At 44.4% G+C, this 23,231-nt stretch overlaps 1 protein-coding gene across 3 annotated transcripts; it reads left to right on the top strand.

Annotated features, from left to right (window-relative positions):
* The first annotated feature begins 667 nt into the window (after positions 1–667).
* Positions 668–23,231, top strand: QRICH1 (glutamine rich 1). Of its 3 annotated transcripts, XM_062500483.1 has the most exons (11): positions 668–738; positions 1,705–1,765; positions 5,216–5,545; positions 13,742–14,758; positions 17,027–17,204; positions 17,789–17,943; positions 18,714–18,828; positions 20,148–20,256; positions 20,600–20,751; positions 21,431–21,521; positions 22,291–23,231. In XM_062500483.1, the coding sequence occupies exons 3-11, from the start codon at positions 5,237–5,239 to the stop codon at positions 22,481–22,483; spliced, it is 2,319 nt and encodes a 772-aa protein (XP_062356467.1). In that variant the 5' UTR covers positions 668–738; positions 1,705–1,765; positions 5,216–5,236; the 3' UTR covers positions 22,484–23,231. The 3 variants fall into 3 exon arrangements, 2 of the variants coding, with proteins under 2 accessions (XP_062356467.1, XP_062356468.1); XM_062500484.1 differs by lacking the exons at positions 668–738; positions 1,705–1,765 and adding an exon at positions 1,130–1,295; XR_009933561.1 differs by lacking the exon at positions 668–738 and having other exon boundaries at positions 1,325–1,765; positions 20,600–21,101; positions 22,291–22,333.

Raw genomic sequence — 23,231 nt, 5'->3', positions numbered from 1 at the left:
ACCGTGTGCCCCGAGCCCCGTGCCTGGGCCCTTGGACCTGAAGTCAGTGGAGGGTGACCCTGCCCAGCTCAACGGGCCACCTTAAGCGGGGCCGGGGATGGGGAGGCCGCGCCGAGCACATGGACACGTTAAAGCAGACCCGGCACGGTCCCACGGCGCGGGGCATCCTCCGGCTCTATGGAGACACTTCGCTCTGCGGTGCCGCCCGGGGCAGGGCGCAGCCCCTCCGGCACAAGCCGCGCAGGCCTCAGTGCCCTTCCAGCAACGGGGTATGACCCCACACGGTCGCGACTCGAAGCCTCGCCCCAGGTGCTGCGTGGGGATGGCGGCCGGGCTGCGCCCGCATGCCGCGAAGGAGCGGGCGGCCGCGTGGAGCTCCTCGGCCGGCGTCGCCTCACGGCCACGCAGTGCTGCCGGTGTGCCGGATATCCCGACTACGCGAGGTCTGTCCCTGTGCGTCCCCAGCGCGTTCTGCGTTGTCACAGCGACCGCACGCCCACCCCCCAAACGCAGGGCGCCCCCCAGCGGCCACACCCTCCCCGTGCCCCGCTGTGACCAGGCCCCTTTAAGGCGCGGGGCGGGCCTAGGAGCTGAGCTCTCGCGGGGCTTGGGAACCGCGCTCTCGCGAGGCTGGGGCAGCGCGGTGATTGGCTGCAGGGGGTTGAATGTAAGATGGCGCCCAGGGAGCTGTGAGGGGAAAAGACTCGGGGCCGAGGCGGCGGCGGCGACAGGGCCGGGGTGAGGCGGGGCCGGGTCACTCCGCGGCGCAGCCGGGCCGGCGGGCCGGGGTAGTGCGCGGCGGCGGCGGGGCCGGGTGGGGCCTCTCTTTGGGCGCGGGAGGAGGAGGCGGCGGTTCCGGGGGCGGCGCGGGCCCGGCGGGGAGGGGGAGGGGGCGGCCCCGCCTGCCGCGCGCGCGCGCGCTTTCCTGGCCCGCGCGGGCGCGCCCCCTGCTCTTCCCCCCATGCACCGGGCGCGTCCCCGTCGCCCCCCCCCCGACCCGGCCAGCGAGGCACCGGAAGGCGCGGCCTGTGCGCGGCCCTCGGCGGTCCCGTCCTCGCGGAGCCCCCGACATGGCTCCTGCCGGGGGGGCGGGGGAGGCGGTGTCACGGCGCCGCCTGCGGGCCCGGCCCGGCCGCCCCGCCGACAAACAAAGGCGGCGGGAGCGGCTGGGGCAGTGCCGGGTCCCCGCGGGCGGGGAAGCCCCATGGGCTCCGCGTCCCTGCTCGGGCAGGACAGGCCGAGCTGCAGCGGCGGTCTCAGGGCCTAAATACGGAGTTTTGCCTCGTCTTGCCTAGGTGACCGAGCGGTCCGTAGCGTGCCCGGCTGTCTCTCGGGGCAGTCCCGGGGACACCTGCGGGGGACAGGGGGGATTTGCCTCTGGATGCGGTCACTGCTGCTGCTGCCTTGTTCTAAGTTCTGTCTGCCAGTAACTCCGGTGTTGCCCACCGTGCCGCGGCTGTCGTCGCACGGCGCTCTGTGACAGATATGCTCACACAGTCGTTCTCAGTACCACCAGGCTGAGGGATACGATGTTTAGGAATTGGGCATCTTGAAATTTCTCAGTAGGAGCTGCTAGCTGCGTGGATGATCATATCTTTGTTTCCTGATTTTTTTTCATAATGGAATACATATTAAAAATAAAATGACTTAACAAAGAAAGAGGAACTGGGGATGGAAAGGGCTTCTTTGTTCTGTCTTCTCCAGAACGTTACAAGTCTAAGAGCTCAGGACAAGAGCAGCAGAAATACATGCAACATGGTGACTGGTGAGTCCAGATTGTCCACATGCTGCAAGTTGTGTGTGTGTTTTCAGTAACCTCAGTCTAAGTTTTATCAACTAACCGTATGTGCTCATAATCTTCAAAGAATTTCTTGAACTTACTTCCTGAAAAAAAAATGCAGTTAAGCTGTACAGAGAGGAGTTACCTTCCTTTATTGCAGAAACTTATTGCCTGGATGCTCTTTTTAAATTTTAAACTGTACTATTAAAGACATGCTGCTGAGGTCCAGTGAGGGTGGGCATTTACAGTTTCCAGTGCGTGTCTGTGGGGTAAATGGAATGCACAAATTTGCGTGTTTTAATAACTACTAGTAAAAGTGGTGACTGCAGCAGCAAGCTGTATGTGTTACCCTGAAAAAGCCTGTTGAATGCACCCTAGAGCCTTACAGAAGGTTTCTGCCATAAATACAGGTTGGTTTTGTTTTAATAAGTAAAATTTCTCGGGTTGCAGCATTACATTTCTGAATCTTTCTCTGGATCTGGTGCCGCTACTGCTGTATAGGGTCTTGTGAAGTGCGGTTCAGTGCTTTTAATTAAATAATCCTTAGCAGCCTTTAAACTGATATGAATGGCTCTGGGAGACACCGTTACCTACAGGGTCTGTAACTGCAGCTATAGAGAAAACTGAAGGAAGATCTGCTCTTTTGGGGCAGGAACAGATGCTTCGTGCCATGGTGGGGCTCTGGTCCATGCCTGGTTCTTGGCATACTGCAGGGCTCAGCTTGGTGGCTCTTAGTATAGTAACTTGAAGAAAATGTAAAGGATTTTTTTCCCCCATGGTAGAAGAAAGGAAAGAAGTTTCTTCTGACAGCTTGTGAGAGAGGAAGATTTACTAGCAAGGGAAGACTGGCCTAGTAGGCTCTTGATTTTGATGCTAACAAGAACTATTTGAAATGGACCTGCTGAGCAGGGTCAAGGATTTATATTTAAGAAATTAGTGTTTGCTTCTGCTTCCTGGTGGTCAGAAGAGGTTGGTGATGGTTTGGTGGTGGACCTCTGGTGCTTATGCTTCCGGGTTTCTAGTGGCTTCTGGTTGCTTATGTGGGAGGATGATGTAGCTTGTGAAAGAAGGATTGGGCTACCAAAAGTAGAAGTGAGGGCTAACAGCTCCCATTGGAAACAGTGGCCCTGCTGACCTCCCTACTCTCTCCTTTGACAAGAATAACAGAAGATGAATAGCAATTCCCTGCATTGTTACAACTTAATAAAAAAAATGCAGGAGCAGGAAGAGAGCACCTGGAAGAGGTGAGCTCATCCAATTCAGCAGCAGCTGACTGTTAAAGAGCATCTGAGACACTTATGTCTGGGATCCTGCTGTCAAAGAATATCTGTGGCATTCATGTTTGGGATCCCAGCATGGCATCCTTGAGGCTTATTCTTCAGAAGAGTCTTCCCTCTCAAAGCTGTATTGGCTAGTGCACCTCAGGGTGGACGTGGAAAATGATAATTCTCTTCTGAAAGCCTTGCTATAGTATTGAAATAAAATACTTGAAAGTTCCAAGTAGAAGACTACGACAAGTTAATTGCTCACAATCTGTTTTCCAACCTCAGTATATAACAGAGCATCATGCAGCTAAGACACAGAACACATTTCAGTGTGCCTGCTGTAGGTCTTGTCTGAGTCCTGAATCCCTATGGATGCATTAACGTTGTTGTTCTTCCTTGGTTTCACCCTGGGTGTATGGTCACCTGGGAAGAGCTTAGTAATGTGTATAGAGGTGTAGCGTACTCTTGGGTGGCTCCTGGAGAGGTGAATGGTCTTGCTGGCTCCAGCACCCAGAGCTGGCTTGAAAATGTCACACTGCTGTCTGAAAGAATGTTTTCTGTCCAGATGTGAGCTCTGCAGGAGGTTCTGTATGCTGATATTTGCAGAGCCGTTGGATTTGCTGTGTGAACACCATTATCTGGTGTTTTTTACTAAACATGCTGAATATTTTAAGAATATCTTCTGTAGAAATCTCATGCAGCAACAAATGTGTCTTGAAGACTTGAGAAACCATAGAGCACAAGTTGTCTCATGTATGTTCCCCTTACCTTTGATATTAGTTTTTCTTTTCCTGTGAGCCTGGTCCAATGCACTAGCCATGAACTTCCATGTAAACAAAAACTGTATGTTTGGACTGCTGTCACGTAACAGTGAAGAGGGGTTAGCATTTGCTTCAGATGTCACAGATTTTGGTGATATCTGGCACTGGACTTGTGCAGTGTGCTTGAGTGCCAGTGAAAGCCTAGAGTTAACTCTCATTTTCACACAGGCAGGCTTTTGCAGTTTTGTGTTCAACCAGAGCCCTGTCTCAGTTCTACTTTGTTAAATTGTGCTGGAAGGATACATAAAGCTCTGGTTTTATACCTGTTCTCTTTAGACCTACAGTTATGATGTACATAGTGATGTCTGTCTGTTTTTCCTCCTTTATGCAGCTTGATCTAGTAGTGCTGAATCACCTCTTCTAGTCCTGATCTTGCGTTGTTTCACATTTTTTCACAACTGTCTCAGTGTCTGGTGATGTTATAGCTCAAATGTATTTATGCTCTATCAGGGCTAATTAGTGCCTCAGAAACAACGAGTATACTCACTGCAAAAACAATTTGTGGGTTTAAACAAGATAAGTGAATAAGAGAAGAATGCTGTCAGAGTATACCCTAGAGCTGTCTGACGTTCTCAGGTGGTGGTTTTTGTCTTTGCTTTCACTTCCGCCCTGATCATCTTGACTTCTTTTTGTGTCTTTCTTTTGTCTTCACACATGGCATGTTTCATGTTAACCTCTTCCTATATTAAAAGATCAAGAACTGATGCTGCAGTTGCCTTTGTCATTTCCAGAGCTCTGCTTCTCCATGTGTGTAGTTTCCAGTTTGAGGAAATATCTAAATTCCAGTGCTCTCCTTTTGCTTGCTATGCTCACATTGATGAGGCTGGCCTAGTCCTAACAGCAGTGAGCTGAACGCTGCATCTGTTGCTCTTCTGTTGTGCTTCCCATTAGCTGCCTAGAATAGAACTGCACGGCCTGATAGAACACACTGCTCAGTTTCCCACCTCTGCGGCTGCAAAGCAGGGCCACAGATATTGATTTCTGAGCCTCTCTTGCTAACAGTGCATGCTGCAAACAAATGGAATGTATGACGGGATTTGTCTGGTACAGGACTTGACTGGTCTGGGTGAAGTGCAGAGCTAGAGGAGTTTACATGGCAGTGAGCTCTGGGAAGAGGAAGAGTCACACCTGGATATCAGACTCCCCTGAACTGACAAGGGTTAATCTGAGAAATGTGTAATAGCACAAAATGCCTCATAAAACTAAAGCATCTGTCTTGGGCATCTTGGCTGTGCATGTTTGCCAGTTTTCATACAGTATTTGGTATGAGAGATCAGTTACTGGAGTTAAGATTATCCTTGCATGAAGGAAGTGCTGTAGTTAAGACTTTTACTTTCTCTTTCCTTAAGGAACCCTGAGGACCTTGCAATATGAATAATTCTCTGGAGAACACCATTTCCTTTGAAGAATACATCCGTGTGAAGGCACGAACGATCCCCCAGCACAGGATGAAGGAGTTTCTAGACTCCCTTGCTTCTAAGGGGCCAGAAGCTCTCCAGGAGTTTCAGCAGACAGCCACCACCACAATGGTGTATCAGCAGGGTGGCAACTGCATTTACACGGACAGCACAGAGGTGGCTGGGTCTTTGCTTGAACTTGCTTGTCCTGTGACAACCAGTATCCAGCAACAAACTCAGCCAGAGCAGCAGATACAGGTTCAGCAACCCCAGCAAGTCCAGGTAAGCATCTGAAATCATCTCTGAATGTATATATGACCTGCTAACTGATGGATTCCTTAAGCCTCAAACAAGTACTTGAGAGGCAGGGCCAATTAACTTTATATAGAACAGCAATATTTGCCTTTCATTTAAGGAATTTGGTAGTAAATTGGCATTCCTGACTGTGTCTCCCTCGAGCTCTCCTGTCGGAGGAGCGGTGTACATAGCAATGGAGTGGTGTCACCTATTGGTCGACAGTTCTGGCATGTACACAACTCCCAAAGCCTTGTGCTCTGAAGCTGCTATAAATACCAGGCCCCTCTGATTGTTCAGGGTGGCTGCGGGATGGAGCTTGCCTTAAGGATTTTTTTTTCCTTAATAAATAATCTTTAAATAGTTTTAGTCAAACATTCTAAAAGTTGTTGTTCTTGAAAACTGGCTTTTAAGTGAGGGAGAAATGCAAGAGAATCAACTTTAGGATATGAACCAGGGGAAGATACATTTCAGGAAAGGAATTCTAAAGGATGCATATGCATCGAGGTAGGTTATTTGTTTGCACAGTGGAAGGAGTTATCTTTTTTTTTAAGTAGATATTATATTAGGTATTTTATTAAGTAAGCAAATCCAGTATCAAAGGAAAAAAAGCAAACCAATTTTATAACTTAGGAAACTGCTTTTGTCCTCAGATACATTTTGTAATTTGAAGAATGGTGGCAGGGCATTTACTAAGGTTTTTCTGTGTTATGTCTCTAAATAGCTGAACTCTGGCTATAGCTCTAATTCTGATATACTTGAGCTATTAATGTTTCTGGTTTCTGTAGCAGAATGTACAGCTGTGAGCTTTTGTTGTTTTTTTCATACAATAAGGGAGGGTATGGAGTCGCAAATGACTGGAGATCAGGTAGTGTGCACTTGCTGCAGTGCAGTGGACTGGTGCCAACAGCTCTCTTGCATGTTTTTATCCTACAGCAAAGACAAACTTACCTCCTTCACTGGTAACTTGTCTCCAGTTACTCCCTTTTGAGTAAACGAATGCTTAACTGGGACTTCTGTAACCTGTTGCCCTACAGTAACTTGTGTTGAAAGGCTTTTGAAGAACAAAAACCTGAAGTCTTTCAGGCATGACTTGGATCTCTGCATAAGGCTATTAAAACTGATCAAGAGTGGTTTTGGTTTTGCTAGCTAGGATGTTTTCTGGAAGAAGTTTCGTTTTTCAGTAGAAGAGCTAGGAGGATTGGCTTTTGAATACCTCAGCTTTGAAGATGAGGCTTTTTTTTTTTTTTCCTGGGGAAAGCCCCCAGACTAATTCTAAAAGTCAAAAGGATTATTCTTTTCCCCTTCTCCCATTTTTTTCCTGTTGCTGCCTCCTTTTAGTACTACCCAATGTTCAGGCTTGACTCTTGCAAGTCTTTTAGTAACAGAGACAGGGAGAGGGGTCATATATCATATGCTCCAGAGAAAAATAACCTGACCTTCTTATAAATAAGCATAAAGTTGCTGCCAGAGAATAGTTCCCGATTTTTGAACCAAATGACTTGCACCCTGAATATGAAAACCTTCTCATGAAAAATCTTATTCAGCGACTTTCCTAAAGAATGTTGTCTACTCTCTTCTTGTTTTTGATGTTCCTCTGCTTTTAGACACCTGCTTTCCCATCTGTACAGATCTTTATTACTATTTGTATTGCCTACCCTGCTCTTCACTTCAGGTGGCATATTTGGTACTAGACGTGGCTGCAGCTTTTGTGTATCAGCAGTGCAGCTGAACTCAGGTGTATTTGAGCAGCTAGCTCAGAATTATCTTAGTTTTCTGCAAGAATTGGGTGGGAAAGAATGTCTTTGCCCCTTTGCAGGAGTATTTCCCTGTCTTTCAGGATTTCTTATTGAGACATAATTTATGCTAAACCCATGATCTAGTGTTCACTTATCTCTGCACTGTCACTGTGGCAGGAGTGGCAGGGCACATCTTCTGGATAAAGCTGGATTTTGCTGTGACTCTGGGGAGTGACAGTGTTCCACTGTAGCAGTGCACCCGGTCCAGCTGGCTCCCTGTGCTGAAATACTGCTTGTGTTGTATTATGAAGAATTTTGGTTGTCTGCCGAAGCCTCTTAGCTTTTGATTAAACTTGTCATCCTGGTACTTGATTTGGTAATCTGTTTAGTTCTTGCTAATCCAATTGCAAATCAGTGGAAGACCCTTTGAATGACTATGCTTATGTCTGGCAGTGTGACAGTGCTGCTGAAGGTGATTAACAGTATGACCAGTCAGATGAGCTCACAGTTGCAAGTGCTGATGATGATTTTACAATCACAGAGATCAGTGCCCAGATTTCATCCTGGATTTCACTTGCTGTGAACAACTAAAGACGGAGTGTGACTGCTTACTGCTTTTCTTTATTCTGGCAAAGTAAATTTTGTCTTAGAATGAATTGTCACCTTAAGTTTTTCTTGCCTAAAAGGTTCAACAAAGTCTTATCAAATATTTATTTTGCAGGGTGAGTGGATGCAACTGTTGGGTTATGTATGCTGGTCATTGCTACAGTTCAAGTGTCCTGGAGCTCCTTCCACGCCCAGTATCACAGGGGTGCCATAAGTGACCTTAAAAAGGAGTTTAGTGTGTCCAGTTGTCATACCCTGTTGTGCATCAGGGAAGTGGCAGGGAAGGCCTGTGTTTTGCTCCAGTCAAGTAAGAGTTTTATCAGCTCTGCTTTTGATGAGATTGTTGCTTGTTGTTCCTGTGCAGTGAGGCCATTGAATTGATGATGCCAGTGAGGTGTTTAGTGCTGAATTGCTTCCCAAATATGGTGCTTTTGCAGAGGTCAGTGAACCTCTTGTGCCTCTTCCACAAGAAGCTTTAACTGAAAGAATATCAGAGAACAGAAAGTATCTTTGCTTATGGTGTGTGTGGAGAAAATCCTCAGTTTCAGCTTTTTATGAACGGTCTGATGTCTAGGTGGCAAGATTTTATTGGGCAGGGCTTAAGGGGATGTTGCTACATGTGATCAAGATCATGGAACTGTATGGGGAATGGTTAAATGCGTGTGCAGAATATCTTTCAGTTAATACTTGTGCCTTTCTAATTGCTCAGTTCCTTATGTGTTTACTGTTCCATCCATTCTGTGACTTCAGATCTTTATAGGAGGCTAGATGTTACTAATGACACAAATCAGGGAAAGATGCCTTTAAATAGCTTAGAGAAAAGTCTTATTTCTGGCTCTGCACAGAATGCATCTTTCCTTTGCTTTTGATGGATGTACCTTCCTCTTGCCTCTGTATTGGTTTTGAAGTTAAGCTTGCAGGTAGAGTTCCTATTTGCTTACATTTGAAAAACATGCCAGTATGATTTTAGTGTAGCAGCAGGTATTAATTAGCATTTGCTAGGGCTGATTGGGACACTTCAAAGAGTGGTTATAGTCAAGAGTGGTGTTTTCAAGGTAGCATCTACTTGTATATGGAAGTTAGGCTTCTTTTGGAGAGGTAAGCTGTTTTTCCTTGGTTCATATGTTTTAACTTAGGCCTAAATGCCTCCCCAGTGTACTGCTTGACAGCATAATCTTGATATTGTAACTGTTTAAACACACCCAAGGCCTAATTTAGCTGATGGAATTCTCTCTCTGATGTTGATGAATGAGCAGAGGAAAAACCTGGAGTGAGAGTCTGGCAGTTGTTCTGAAAAGCTGACTTGTACCCTTCCCGTAAACCTTGTTTACTTAGATAGCAAAGGGCTTTCTATAAAGCAGTTAAATAACAAGTTCTGACATTTCCTGCTCCTTCCCTGATCAGTCTTTTCACTTTTCACTTTTCGTGTCTATTTTGTACTTGCATGTACGCTTTCTGGTGTAACTTTAGAGGGAACTCTTTGTTATAGTGTTAGTTTTTAGTGCTGGACTTTCTTTAGCTTAGGACTGTTGTTGAGGGAACTATATTTTAAGTCTTCTGTCCTTAAGTTTGGCTGAAAGACCTGAGATTACTCTTCTCATTCTCTCACTATTTTTTTTTCCCCAAGTACTTGACTTTGTGTGGGAAGTTTGAGATGCACCCACATTACTTCTGGGGGCATTTAGAACATGCTTCCCACAGCAAGTTGGCCACCTCCTCCTTCTTACCTCTTGTAGGTTTGGAGCCTGTCATTTGGGGTTCTCTCCAGATCAAATTAAGTAAGATGCAGTCTTGTGTTTTGGTGATGTCAAACTTGGCTGGTGGGCAAGACTAGAACTAACTTTGAAATAGTCTTCTGGAAGGTGTAGTGTGGACATGTTAGTACGTCTCCAGACTTGTTCTGGAAATCTGCTCTTGGTATGTACTACTGCTTGCTGGTTTAAATACAGCTTCAGAAACCAAGATCTCTTTGTGAAAAGATGCATATAAGAGCCTGTCAGGTGCTCTAGAACAAGCTGCATATAAAAAAATCCATGCAGGAAAGAGTTGCTATGTGTGCTCATTTAGAGTTAGGTTTTAGGAAATAATAGATAATCCAGCCAGTCTGCAGATGAAAGAATTAACAGGCAAAGAAAATCTCAGTTTCAGAGCTGTAATTCTGAAACAACTGAGTCTGATTCCTTTTTGGGCAGAGAATCCACGCAGAGCAGACATGTTATGACTTCTACTTGAAAGTTTGTCTATCAACCATTAGGAAAAAAAGTTTTGGCAACCAGGCTTCAGATGTCTCGTGGTCCTGGGGTTAACTTATTTACTCTTTGCATATGCTCAGTTTCAGGACAGAATATGTTTTTGGGCTTGATGTGAAAAGATTATTTCCTTTAAGGTAATTTAGTTCTGCCCTCATGTTATGATATGAGGTTGATTTCTGACGCTTTTGATTTTCTAGGCAGCTAGTATGTGATTCAGCTTCCAGCTACTTTATGGTATTTCTCTGTGTCATGGTAGCCTGCTGGGAGGTGATTCTTTCATGCCTTTGTATGCAGACTTTTGGCAATAAATAGTATTTCAGTGCTGGTAACTTGGCATGTTGCTTTCTTGCACCAGTAACCCAGGAATTGCCAGCATAACATGTTTTTGCTTCAGTCTTTAGCATAAAGTGAAGATTTAAAGTCTTCCCTGTTGGTCTTGGCCTGTAAATTTAAAATATGCCCCTTTTGTACAGAGTCTTTTATAAAGTCATCTGCTGCTGCTGAATGTAATTCTTTGTCTAACTTGCTATCTGAGGGGAAAAAAAAGAACAATGAGGTCAATATAAGAAGCCTCTGGTCTCAGACTGGGTTAAAGCCTATAAATCTGAAATGGATGCTTGTAGTGCTCCTGGATACAACTTACTTGAAAATAGGGAGGGATCTATTGCAAAATACAGTTGTTAAAAATGGATGTGTAATCCACAGGGGATGCATAATGTGTGGTAGGCAGACCTCCAATATCCTTTTGAATGGGACCACTCTCTAGTCAGAAGCATGATGTCTGCAGTTTGGAACATGAAGAGCTTCAAGTGATTCTGGAGTTTGACTTCATATTGTTTGGGTCTGGACTCATTCTTTGGGTGTTAACAATAACAGGGTGGACTCTAAACCAGTAGCAAGACATCCCTATTGTAAGAGTTAGGATTTCGAAGGGCCTCCAGGGCGTGACTGCTCATCTGTTGAAAGTGGTGGAAATTGCTGCTGACTTTGAAACGCAGTAGGCTCAGACTCTGAAATGGTAAATGGTTCAAAGCTGTGCCAGGAGGTTTAGAGTGGACATTATGAAGCATTTCTTTACCAAAAGAGTGGTCAAACACTGGAACAGGCTTCCAAGAGGTAGTTGGTGCCCCAAGGCTGTCATTATTTAACAGGCATTTAGGCAGTGCTGTGGATGGCATGCTGTAGCTTGTGGTCAGGCAGTTGGACTGGATGATCAATGGAGGTCCCTTCAAACTGAAATTCTGTTTGCAGGAGGAGGGAGCAAATGCTGTCTTGTTCCATTTGTTCTTAGATCATGCCTTTTGCTGACAATGCCTCTTTCTTAAACCAGTTCCATTACCTTCCTAGTTGAGCTTATGTGATAAAATTGTTTCAGTGCAGGAGGAGACTTTGAATTCTTACTGCTAGCAAAAAACCGTCATTCTTTTTTATATGGTACAGCACTCATAGGAGCTCTAATGTAAAAGTTTGTGTGGAAGGAAGGTGGAAGTGCTTTTAAGGTGCTCTCAGTCAACCTGTGCAAATTCTGAAAATGCTACAGAATTTCAGAAAAAGTGACACATTTACCTCTTAACATGATTTTGAATCCTAGCAGATAAAGCAGTGTTTTCTTGTGTGAAACTGAAAATAACTGTGCAATAAAACATGTAATTTGTTCAATCTTTGGCCTTTGCCTTGCAGGTGATCTTTTGAACAAGGACTTAAATTAATAGTAAGGACCATATTAGTTATTTTGAAGTGAAATATTTTGTACGATTCTTGCCTTAGGAGTGTGATTGCAACTGGCTTTCTTAAACTGAACCCTTACATGCGATCCATATTTGGGCCTGTTTGCCCAAGGCAGTACTCATGCTCCAGGGCAGAATGATATCAAATAGATCTAAGGAAACATCCCCTAGGTGAGTTGATATTTTTCAATTGACTGCCTGATCAAATCACTCATTGATGCAGCTTTTTAAACTGTTGTGCTAACATAAGGTCACATGCTTCTTGTTACCTTGCAGGAAATTCTTATAGAGCCACCACGTCATCTGATTACAGTATATTGCACAGAGTTCCCAGAAGGAACTATACTGTGTTCTTCCTGGAAATGAACTAATTCTTAACAGGAGGTGACTTAGAAATCTGGCCTGCCATTGGGGCATTTTGCTAACCCAGTTTTTTCCTTACCAGCTGTTAATTGGCTGTAAATAGGTCCCTAACATTTTTCAAGACTTCTTAGCAGCAATGCTGTGAAGTGAGATTTTGTGCACAGCAGGCCTGTATTGTAGTTCTTTCTGGTATTGTCAGTCTGGCTAGTGTGCTGTGTGTGCAAATGCTGCATTAGTCTGCTTGGCTTCAGGATGTGAGGTAGAAAAAGGTGAGAGAACTCTGAGTAGGAAGACATTCAGTCTTGCAACTAAGTAAGTCCGTGTTGGCTCCAGAAAGAGGTGTTGAGTAATTAATTCCCTCCCTTAAGATAAAGTGTTAGTGAAGCCTGGAGAAACAGATGGTCATGAGTACCTGGGATATCACTTCTAGGACAAGGCAAATGTAACAAGTTATCTGTAAATGTGAGGAAAAGTGGAGAATTGTCTGGACAAGGCATGTATAGCTATTGAGACCTGAAATTTGTGCTGGGGGCTACTTTTGACTGCTGGCTTTCATTGTGCTGCTGGACTGCTGCTAGGTATTGTGGCAGACCTTGGACAAACGAGCATTAATGTGAGAGGGTGTGATTTTTTTTTTTTTTCTCTAAAATAAAAGGAACTGGTTTGGAATCAAGTCAACAGATTGTGTATATATTATTCATCATTGTCTAAGTGCATGAGCTAGAAGATATAACTGAGTAGTTTGGACAATAAGTGGTATTAAATGGAATAAATAAATAAAGAAAAAAAAGGTTGGTTTTAATGATCATTGCCGAAGAAATTCTTCTAGAGTTAAAAAAAAAATGATGCGGCATAGGCCATTAATGCATGACAAAGATTGAGATGGAACTTGCCACAATCTGTGTTTACACCTGCTTGAGTAGCGTTACTACTAATGATAGGTTTCAAAGTAGTATTCCTGTGCTTTATGAGGAAAGAGCCAAGTGCTGGTTTCGACTTACCCATATTTCTTATTGCCTGTCACCAGCAAGTGATCCTGTGGCCATCTTGGGACTAGGGTGGGCAGCAGTAAAACAATCTTTAGAGCATGGTAAGAATGAGCTCCTGTGATTGTAATGTGAATGACCTTAAAGTCTTGTTATTGCAAGACCTGTGCTAAAGTAACAATTTAGCAATGTAAATAGTTTTGAACACGCTTGGATTCCAGGGATGGAATCTGTTGGCTTGAGCCCATCAAGCTTTGAGGGTGGAGATGTTCTCTCTGTGCTGAGAGTCATGTGCAAGGCTGAGCAAACACACCTACTGTATCACTGTTATCAACCAGGCACTTATTCTAGAATAACTTGGTTTCACTTTCCTGAAATCTTTACTAATGGATTAATACATGAAATCAAAAGTGAATATAAAAGACCTGGAGCATAGATCTTGAGTGACAGAACATCTCTGCTGAATCATTGATGTTTTCTGATCTCTGACTGGTGGCTTGTGTCGTTTCAGGTTCAGGTCCAGGTCCAGCAGTCACCGCAGCAGGTCTCCGCCCAGCAGCTCTCTCCGCAGCTCTCTGTCCATCAGGCTTCGGAGCAGCCAATACAGGTCCAAGTGCAGATCCAAGGCCAGGCACAGCAGCAGGCATCCCAGACAATACAGAGTCAGTCTCTTCAGAGCCCCAGCCCATCACAGCTGCAGGCAGCTCAGATCCAAGTGCAGCATGTGCAGACTGCCCAACAGATCCAGGCTGCAGAACTACAGGAGGAACATATACAACACCAGCAGATCCAAGCCCAACTTGTGGCAGGACAGGCCATTACTGGTGGCCAGCAGATCCAGATCCAGACAGTTGGAGCACTGTCACCTCCACCTTCTCAACAAGGCTCCCCACGAGAGGGAGAGAGGCGAATCAGCTCTGCGAGTGTCCTTCAGCCAGTGAAGAAACGTAAAGTGGATATGCCTATTACTGTATCGTATGCTATTTCAGGGCAGCCAGTTGCCACAGTGCTGGCCATTCCTCAGGGCCAGCAGCAAAGTTATGTCTCTTTAAGGCCAGACTTGTTAACAGTGGACAGTGCCCACCTGTACAGTGCCACTGGGACCATTACTAGCCCCACTGGAGAGACGTGGACCATCCCTGTTTACTCGGCTCAACCACGTGGTGACCTTCAGCAGCAAAACATAACCCACATTGCCATCCCTCAGGAGGCCTACAATGCTGTCCACGTCAGTGGCTCACCCACAACACTGGCTACAGTGAAGCTGGAAGATGACAAGGATAAGATGGTGGGAAGTACTTCAGTAGTGAAGAACTCTCACGAGGAAGTGGTGCAGACTCTTGCTAATTCGATCTTTCCAGCACAGTTTATGAATGGCAACATCCACATTCCAGTGGCAGTGCAGGCTGTGGCAGGGACATATCAGAATACAGCACAAACAGTGCACATATGGGACCCACAGCAGCAACAGCAGCAGCCTACACCCCAAGAGCAGGGGCAGCAGCAGCAGCTACAAGTAACTTGCTCAGTAAGTTAAAACTGCCTTTTGCACTCAGTTTGTGATTAACAGCTTACAAATGTTGTGGAGAGGGAGCATGCCAACAGACAGCTGGTGTCTGGGAAGCAGAGATGCATCTGTCCCAGAAGCCTGAATGTGACACAGGGCACTTGACTCGTGATGGGTATAAGACTTTCATGTGATAATGTTGGTACATAGTTATAGGACTCAAAACTTTCCAAAAGAAAGTATGGTCTTGATCTTAGTGTTAAAAATTAATAGATACATACTGAATGCCAGACTGTTCATAGTGGGTATTCTGAGATCTGCAGTATTTTCCTGAGCTGTTCGAGGGGTTGCAGTGGACAGGCAGGGATAATTGCAGACAGATAAGGTGTGCTAATAAGTACTAGTCATTATCTTTTAGTTACTTTGTCTTGCACGTGGAGTCCACAGCAGATCCAGTGCCTGGGTAAAGTATTGAAGTCTGACTAGTTGAGAGCAAACTTCCTGGATCAAGTGTACTTTAGGGTACATAAGGTATTTAAAATGAAATCCCCTAAATACACAGGCAATTCCAGGAGGGATGTACTCTCTCTCTAGGGGTGCAATAAAGCTACTAGAGGTGAACATCATACTTTTGAGAGTTGACCCTTTAAAAACTGTGAAATTGAGAAGGAATTTGCCTGCCTGCCCTGTGCTGTCCTCTGGCATTGTGCTTCTAGGGGATCTGGGCAAGCTGCAGCAATTTAGTTCTATTTGTGAAAAATACAAGTTTGTTAAGAAGCATCTGCCAGTTCAGCAGACTTAACGTCAGCCGATGTCCAGCCTTTGCACTGGACAAGGTGTCTGTGAGGTCAGGGCAGAAGGCTGGATTGGGTTGATGGAGGGAGTTGCCTCTGGAAAGCTTTCAGCTCTCTGGACAGTAATGTGGCAGCGCTCTGGTGGAGAGCAGAGGCTCAATCCCAGCTCCTACAAAGACAAGCTGTCCATTCACCCTTGGACTCTTTAAGGCAGAGAGAGGCTTTGCTTCCCAACTTAGTTTCCATCTGCCTTGATTAAAGCTGGGCCTTTTCAGTCAGTCTCTGCAGTTGTGCTGCATGCTGCAGCTACAGGGGCTGATAAGCAAAAAGCTAGTAAGAGCTGATGCAGAGAGTTAAAAAACAACCAGAGGCAGTTGGAAGGCTCCAGTCTGAGACTCTTGCAGACTTTGCCTCTTCAGCTGTTGGTTTTTTAATACTAAGTAAGGTACAGGTATTAAAAGTCTCTGTGCAGTCTCTAGTACTGTCAGAGCAACTTCCACTAATATTGACACTTAGCAGTATCAAAGGAAAAGCTGCTTTTTGGAGTAGATCTTAGGAAGGAAAAAGCAGAACTGTTTCGATATAAGAATTGCTATTTTTGTAATATTCAGGGTGCCAGTGCTTGACTAAGGTCTGTAAAGCTGCTAATTGAGGTAGCTGTGAGACTCTGTGGCATGGAATTGAGAACCTGAAGTGAAGAATGCTGAATGAGTGCAGCTGAAGGGCTTGCTGCAGGTTTTAGATTGGTGCTACTGGTTGCCTTACAAATAAGTTTGTTTGAGATTGAAATTCTTGGTGACCTAAGGTCCTACTGCAAAGTAAATTTCCAAAGGGTCTGGAGATGCCTTAGGTCTGTAATAAGTCATGCAGTCACTCTTCACTCAATAGTAGCTCGTCCCCATTAGTAGTATTTGGTATTTTGAGAACACTGCATTGAAATTGAATTGACGTTTGATGCTGTGTTGTAGTCCTACTGCTTTATAGCTTTTACAAGTGAATTAATTTTATTCATTGTTGATAAGAACAGAATATATTTACTGTGTGTGCCTGTTATGTACTGCTTAAAGAAGGGAGTCTGGATAAGGAGGAATGCCAGTGGTATATGGTATGTGATTGTACCCAGGACCTTCCTCAGGGCAGTCTAGGTGTGGAGCAGCAATGGTGAATAAAGCTGGTGGCACCTTCCTGTTCAGGGGCTGGTGGTTTCTGTGGGCTGCCCTTGTAGTGAGACAGACTTCAGTGGTGATTCAGAGTGACAAGTGAGCTGAAGATAGAATCTGTCCATTCAAACAGAGCGTTTTTGGAGTGTAGAATATTCTTTTCTGAGCAGCAATTCAGGTTGGACAGCAAAAGTTGCATTCCTTGGATTAATTTCTGGTTGGGAGCATTGCAGAAGGTTGGTATCCTGGGGCTACAGGTGTTGTGGGATTCTTGTTTTTTGTCCAGCTGTTGCATATTGAAGTGTGTATATAAACTGAAGTGTTTGCTTTCATAGGCTCAAACTGTTCAGGTTGCTGAAGTTGAACAGCAGCCACAGCCACAGACTTCACCTGAACTTCTACTTCCAAACTCTCTGAAGCCAGAAGAAGGTCTTGAAGTGTGGAAAAGCTGGGCGCAGACCAAGAATGCAGAGCTGGAAAAAGAAGCCCAAAATAGACTAGCACCTATTGGAAGTAAGTATCGTGACAACATGGCCTTTGTTTCCTTTCAAGTAGGATTAGGAATTACTGAAATGTTAGATGTTTACTGCTCTGGAAAACTCTTTTGTTTAATGAGTGATTGTTCCTGAATTTTAATTTTAATTTGCTCTGTAGTACTTATTACTGTGTATTCGCACTGCCACAGGACATATATTAGCTCTGTGCTGAGCCCTCTTGAACACCTGGGTTTGATAGCAATAGAAACTGCATGACTGGGGTGCATGGACAAACTGTCTGGCCAAGATGGTACAACAGTCGTGGGGTTGCTGTTTTCCTGTTGCTACAGGGCAGCATTTCACTGGGGACATGGTAAAAGAAAGCCATAGTCATGCATTTGGTAGGACAGAGGATCTTCCTATCAAACCATTGCCTATTTTATCTTTTAGTATTTTTGACAGCCTAAGATCTGGATTTTTTTCAACTTGCTTTACTGTACAGGGAAAATGAGGTAGCACTGGACCTGCCAGATGGAATGGAGATGTGGGAAATATTTCCTGAAATGTTAGGAAATAATGAGTTTATGACTTAAATAATGTAGCTTTGTTTTGCTTTTCCAGGGCGTCAGCTGCTGAGGTTCCAGGAAGATCTCATATCTTCAGCTGTGGCTGAGCTGAATTATGGTCTGTGCTTAATGACACGAGAAGCTCGGAATGGTGATGGTGAACCCTATGATCCAGATGTGCTCTACTATATCTTCTTGTGTATTCAGAAGGTAGGATAGACAGCTCTGTGTGCTGCAGAACTGTCCATGTTGTCAGCATGTGTAGAGGGACTCTTGGTTATAAAAGTAGACTGTGGCTTCTATTAGGCTTTCAGACCATTTTATATGAAACAAGTCTCTTTGCATAAAAAAATCTTGAAAACATCAGATGACTTGTCCGTCCTTGTTGCAAGCAGTGCTTTAATCTGTGAGTTAAGTTTGTGAATAACTGAGTTCAGTATCACAGTGAAAATAATAAATCAATTTAACTTCTTTTGGTAGCGGGGAGAAGGGTTTGAATGATGTTTGAAGAAGTTGTCATTGTCAAGACCTAAATCTAGTTGAAGCTCTAACAGGCAAGAACTTAGCTTTATGTTCCATGGGAAGTATGAGCTTTCTGGAAGAGCTGCAGGAACAGAGCTAAACTTGGACAGGGAAACTGAGCTTCCTTGTTGTTAACTTGAAAGAGTAGTGTCCAGTAGTCATGTGAAATGACTTGAAGTGATCACACATGAAATAAAAGGTGAAATCCAAGCAGCTTTACTTTGTAAGATGGTTTTTCCTTTTTTTTGGTCTTGGCATTCCCATTATTGTAATAGAGATTACCTACCTACCCCGTATTAGCCTTGGTGCAAGAGTCCTCACTCTTCAAGTAAACTCTATTAGTCTTCAGTGCTATGCTGTAAAATGCTCGACTGAGGATGTGGGCCCTTAGGATGAGGTCTGGTCTGAAGAGCACACTTGCTCCCACTGTACTGGCCTATGTTGTGAATCTCTTACAGTATCTCTTTGAAAATGGCCGGGTTGATGACATCTTCTCAGATCTCTACTACATTCGGTTCACTGAATGGCTGCATGAAGTTCTTAAGGACATACAGCCCCGTGTTTCACCTCTTGGTAAGGGCTATTGTTTAAGAACTTTAAAACTTTCCAGAGTTTGGAATGTTTAAACTGAAACTACAGCATGAGTGTAGTCTGAATAGAAACCCTTTTGAAGTATGTAACATCCCTAGGCTAGCTAATGCTGGTCAGGGAGGAAAATGTTACGTTTGCAGTGAATGTTGGGGTTACAGCAGTTGTCAGGCTCTAACCCTGACTGTCATTGAGCATTATTTGTCTGTCACTTGTCACCAGTCAGAAGGCACATTGTGGGGACCTTGTAGTGTCATGGAATTGGCTTACTTGGCAGCCAGCTGATCTTTGATTTGAATCAGGTTTCCTCATCTGAAGTGGTAATACATCCTGCCTCTAATATGTATTGTTTATTTGGGAGATATATATGTCATAGTGATGTGTAGCCAGATATGGATACTGTTTGCAGGACCAAGTGAGTGTCAAAGTAAAAAACAATGAGTGATTAAAGCCTCCAGTGCTGCAATCAGTTGCAGCTCAACCTCATGTTTAGGAGATCATGGCAACAGGGAGGGGGGAACAGTTCCAGAAGAGACAGACTTTGACGGAGACCTGCATGGGAACTAGATAAGAATTGCATTTTCAGAGCATGGAAACCTGTGTTCTCATTGTTTTATTCCCTTTGATATGTTCGGACATCAGTGAAGAAGTTACTGCTTATGTTCAGAAAAGTAGCTGATGTTACAGGCTAGGTGGCTGAGTAGCACCATTAGTTTTGGAATCCTTTTGTTTTCAGTCTGGCTGTTTGATCAGTGCTTTGACATTCCACAAACCCTGGAGTTCATACTGCTGTCTGTTTTTCTGTTTATCTGTGTATTTGGTGTGTAGTGTTTTTCTTCTACACAAAGAGGAAAAAAATTCTGAGAATCAAAGGATTACTCATGTGTCCAAATACATCACTTGGCACTGCATGCTTACTGAAGCTGTGGGCCAAGAACTGATTTGTTACACTGGCCTGCCTGCTCTCACATATTATTGGATTAAGAGCATCTGCATTGGAGTCAAGCCAATAATTAAAAGCTGTTTAAGTGCATATTCTTTTCTCTGTGGGGCTGGGATGTATAGGCATGTTGCACAAGCATACTCTCCACAACTAGAGGTTGATGGATATGTACAAGTGTTTCCTAACTTTACCTGCTATTTAAAAAGTTATTTGCAGAGCACTGAATCTTGACATTAGTGAGAATCTCCTCTTCCTCCTTCTGTTAAGATTCATGTGCTCTCCAGTACTTAGACTGTAAAATGCTGCCTGTATTCATGTTGTGTCTGTCCCCTGGCATGATGCTGACTTCTGATTATTGCAGGTTACATCCTCTCCAGTCATGTAACAGAAGAGATGCTGTGGGAGTGTAAGCAGCTCGGAGCTCACTCCCCTTCCACCTTGCTTACTACACTGATGTTTTTTAATACAAAGTAAGTACTCAGGTCTTAGGGAATCTTGTGGAATAAAGGAATTTCAGATGCCTTAATAGGACTGGTGTGGAACTGCTGCAAAATCATGAGTTTCAAATGGTTGCACACAGAGCCCGCTTGTAGCTTCATCAGACAAAGAGGATGCAGTTTAACAAGGAAATGATCTAGCAGAGGGTAGACTCAACCTATGGGTTTTCTATGCTTTGCTGCTGGAACAGTCCTTAGCCCAGTGGTTGGTTTGAGCTTCAGCCTGCTCATGATGACTAAAGATAACCTACCTTGCTGTTGAGACTATATTCCTTGCTTGCCTCTCAATGTCCTGTATTCTGTTCTTGCTGCTCAGATACTTCCTGTTGAAAACAGTAGACCAGCACATGAAGCTGGCCTTCTCCAAGGTGCTGAGGCAGACCAAGAAGAACCCTTCTAATCCCAAGGATAAAAGCACGAGTATCCGCTATATGAAGGCTCCAGGCATGCACCAGACAGGACAGAAAGGTAGTGTCTAGGAGGTTTCTTTGGGAATATTTATTTACTTGGGCTTGAAGAAGTGGATGAACCTGGAGATGTTTGCAGGTAGGCTCTGCCAGTTACCTGTAGCCTGGCAGTATGCATTCTATCCAAGAGAGGATAGTACCTTCTAATCATACCCTGGGGACATACCTTACCTGAGACATGTGGGACTCATCAAGAACTAAGGATAATTTTTTTGTTACTTTTGTTGTTTTGTTTTTTTTTTTTTATGGGCAGAGAGGTTATTGGGTGTTAAGTGCTTATGAAGAGATGCAAAAATTCTTTGGGAGGGCTTCTCTTGCCTTGATTCATGTGAACTCATACGGAATTCCTATGTAAGTACAATCCATGCTCTTAAAAGCGCGGGCTGCAGCTAAGGCTTGCAGTCTCAGTAGTGAGATATCCCTCATTTTGCACACTGGTAGAGGAGAAATGAAAAGAAGGATATGGATGGGTAGTGATCTCCAATAGCCTTAGGATAAAACAAGCTCTGCATAATGCCTTAAGCATTTACAGCCAGGTGCCTCTGCTCTGGAACAACCATATGTCTCTTGCCAGCTCTTGTACAGTGACAAAGTGCTGCAGTGTTGAGGCTCTGTGGTATTGTTCAGTGTGCTGTGCTTACACAGAGTGTCTGACAAACTTCTGGGGGGCTGGTTTGTAGTTACAGATGACATGTATGCAGAGCAGACTGAGAATCCAGAGAACCCCCTGAGGTGTCCGATAAAGCTGTATGACTTCTACCTCTTCAAATGGTGAGAGCTCTTTTCTGTGTGTATGGTGCTTGTCTTCTGTGACTGGCGAGCTGCACCCTGTGCCTGGCCTAGTTTCCAGCACTGTATGATATTGCTGGCACAATTTCTCTATTTCCATAAATTTACTTAAATGGAGAGGGGTGGTGATATGAGAGAGTGGGATTAACTGATGGCATGTAAATTGAATTTTTGGGGTATTTAAGAGACAAATCCTGATTTGTGAACTGGCTGCTCCTAATCTTGGACATTTGCTGTGTTGGCACGAACTTGTTCTTCTGTTTGTGAGTTGCAAGTCATCTGAAGCATCAACTACTGAAGATAGGATTAGGGTCCTATTCAAACTAGCTTCTGAACAAAAACAAGGACTTGCTATGGAGATTGGAGGGTGCCTCAAAGGACTCATCTCTAAATTATGATGATCCTGAAGTTTAATATAATGGTTCATCTGCACAGATGGATTTGCTGGTAGCCCGAATGTAAAATATCCCATCCTTTATTCACTCTGAAAGACCCCTAAAGCCATGTGTGTGTTATGCTTACCAGTGTGAAATAAAAACTACTTTCTTGCAGTCCTCACCATGGCTTTTTAACCTTGGCATGTCCTAAAACTTTGGGATGAACGTTGCCCCTAGATGTATTTCTGTACCTTCATATGTCATCAGCCAGATGGTCACTGTCAGGATTTGTGCAGCCTGGGGTGAGGACAGTGATGGTCTCTCTATTCCAGGACATTTTGTTAGTCTGGTTATTTCTGATCTTCCTCACACAGCCCCCAGAGTGTGAAAGGCCGGAATGACACATTTTACTTGACACCAGAGCCAGTGGTGGCCCCCAACAGCCCTATCTGGTATTCCATCCAGCCGATCAGCAGAGAGCAGATGGAGCAGATGCTCACCCGGATCCTGGTGATACGAGAGATTCAGGAAGCTCTTGCCGTGGCTAATGCCAGCACCATGCACTAAGGCATCCTTCGTGGCTCAGATGGGGTGGGGCAGGGTGATGGGGGAGGGACAAGCAAAGAGAAATTGTACAGACTTTTACACTAAAGGAGATGCCTAAGTTTTTGGTTTTTTATTGGTGTAGTTATGAAGCCCTTTTAGGCTTCTTCTCTTTAAAAGAATCTAAAGGAAAACCTACCCATTGTGTATACTACCCAACACACCAAACACCAAACTGTTGGAACCATTGGAGGCTGCATATCCCCTGCAAGCTGGGAGCTGTGGAAAGCTGCTGGTTGACTCTGGGTTTTTTTTTTATGATGTAGAAAACATGAACTACAGGATTGGCCTGGTTGGCTGGGGCCTCTGTCTCCTTGGAGCCACGTGCAGCCTAGAGGGCACAGAATGATGGATGGACCTGCTCAGCCAGTGGAGGAGAGGCAGGCATCTTCTTTTCTTGTGCTTGGACGTTAATTTGCTGTTATCTTGGAAGAAAGAGGAGAGAGTGAACTGCAATTATGATTTATACAAAAAAAAACAAACCAACAATTTCTATTCAGACCTTTAAGTGACATTTTTAGATGTTAAAAGTACAAACTTTACCACACTCTTCTTTTTTGGCCTAACATTGAGGCCTTAAACCTTGAGGCTTCTGTGCCTGATGGAATTCTTGTAACATACACTTGTGTATCATATAAAGATACCACCCTGTTTCTCTTATGTATTCTTACTCTAGTTGTTTATTAAGAATGACGAGCACGTCTTTTCAACA

Source organism: Cinclus cinclus, chromosome 12 (assembly GCF_963662255.1).
Source record: "Cinclus cinclus chromosome 12, bCinCin1.1, whole genome shotgun sequence".
Lineage (NCBI taxonomy): Eukaryota > Metazoa > Chordata > Aves > Passeriformes > Cinclidae > Cinclus > Cinclus cinclus.
Note: the sequence above shows the minus strand (reverse complement) of the source record. Positions and strands in the feature narration are given on the sequence as shown.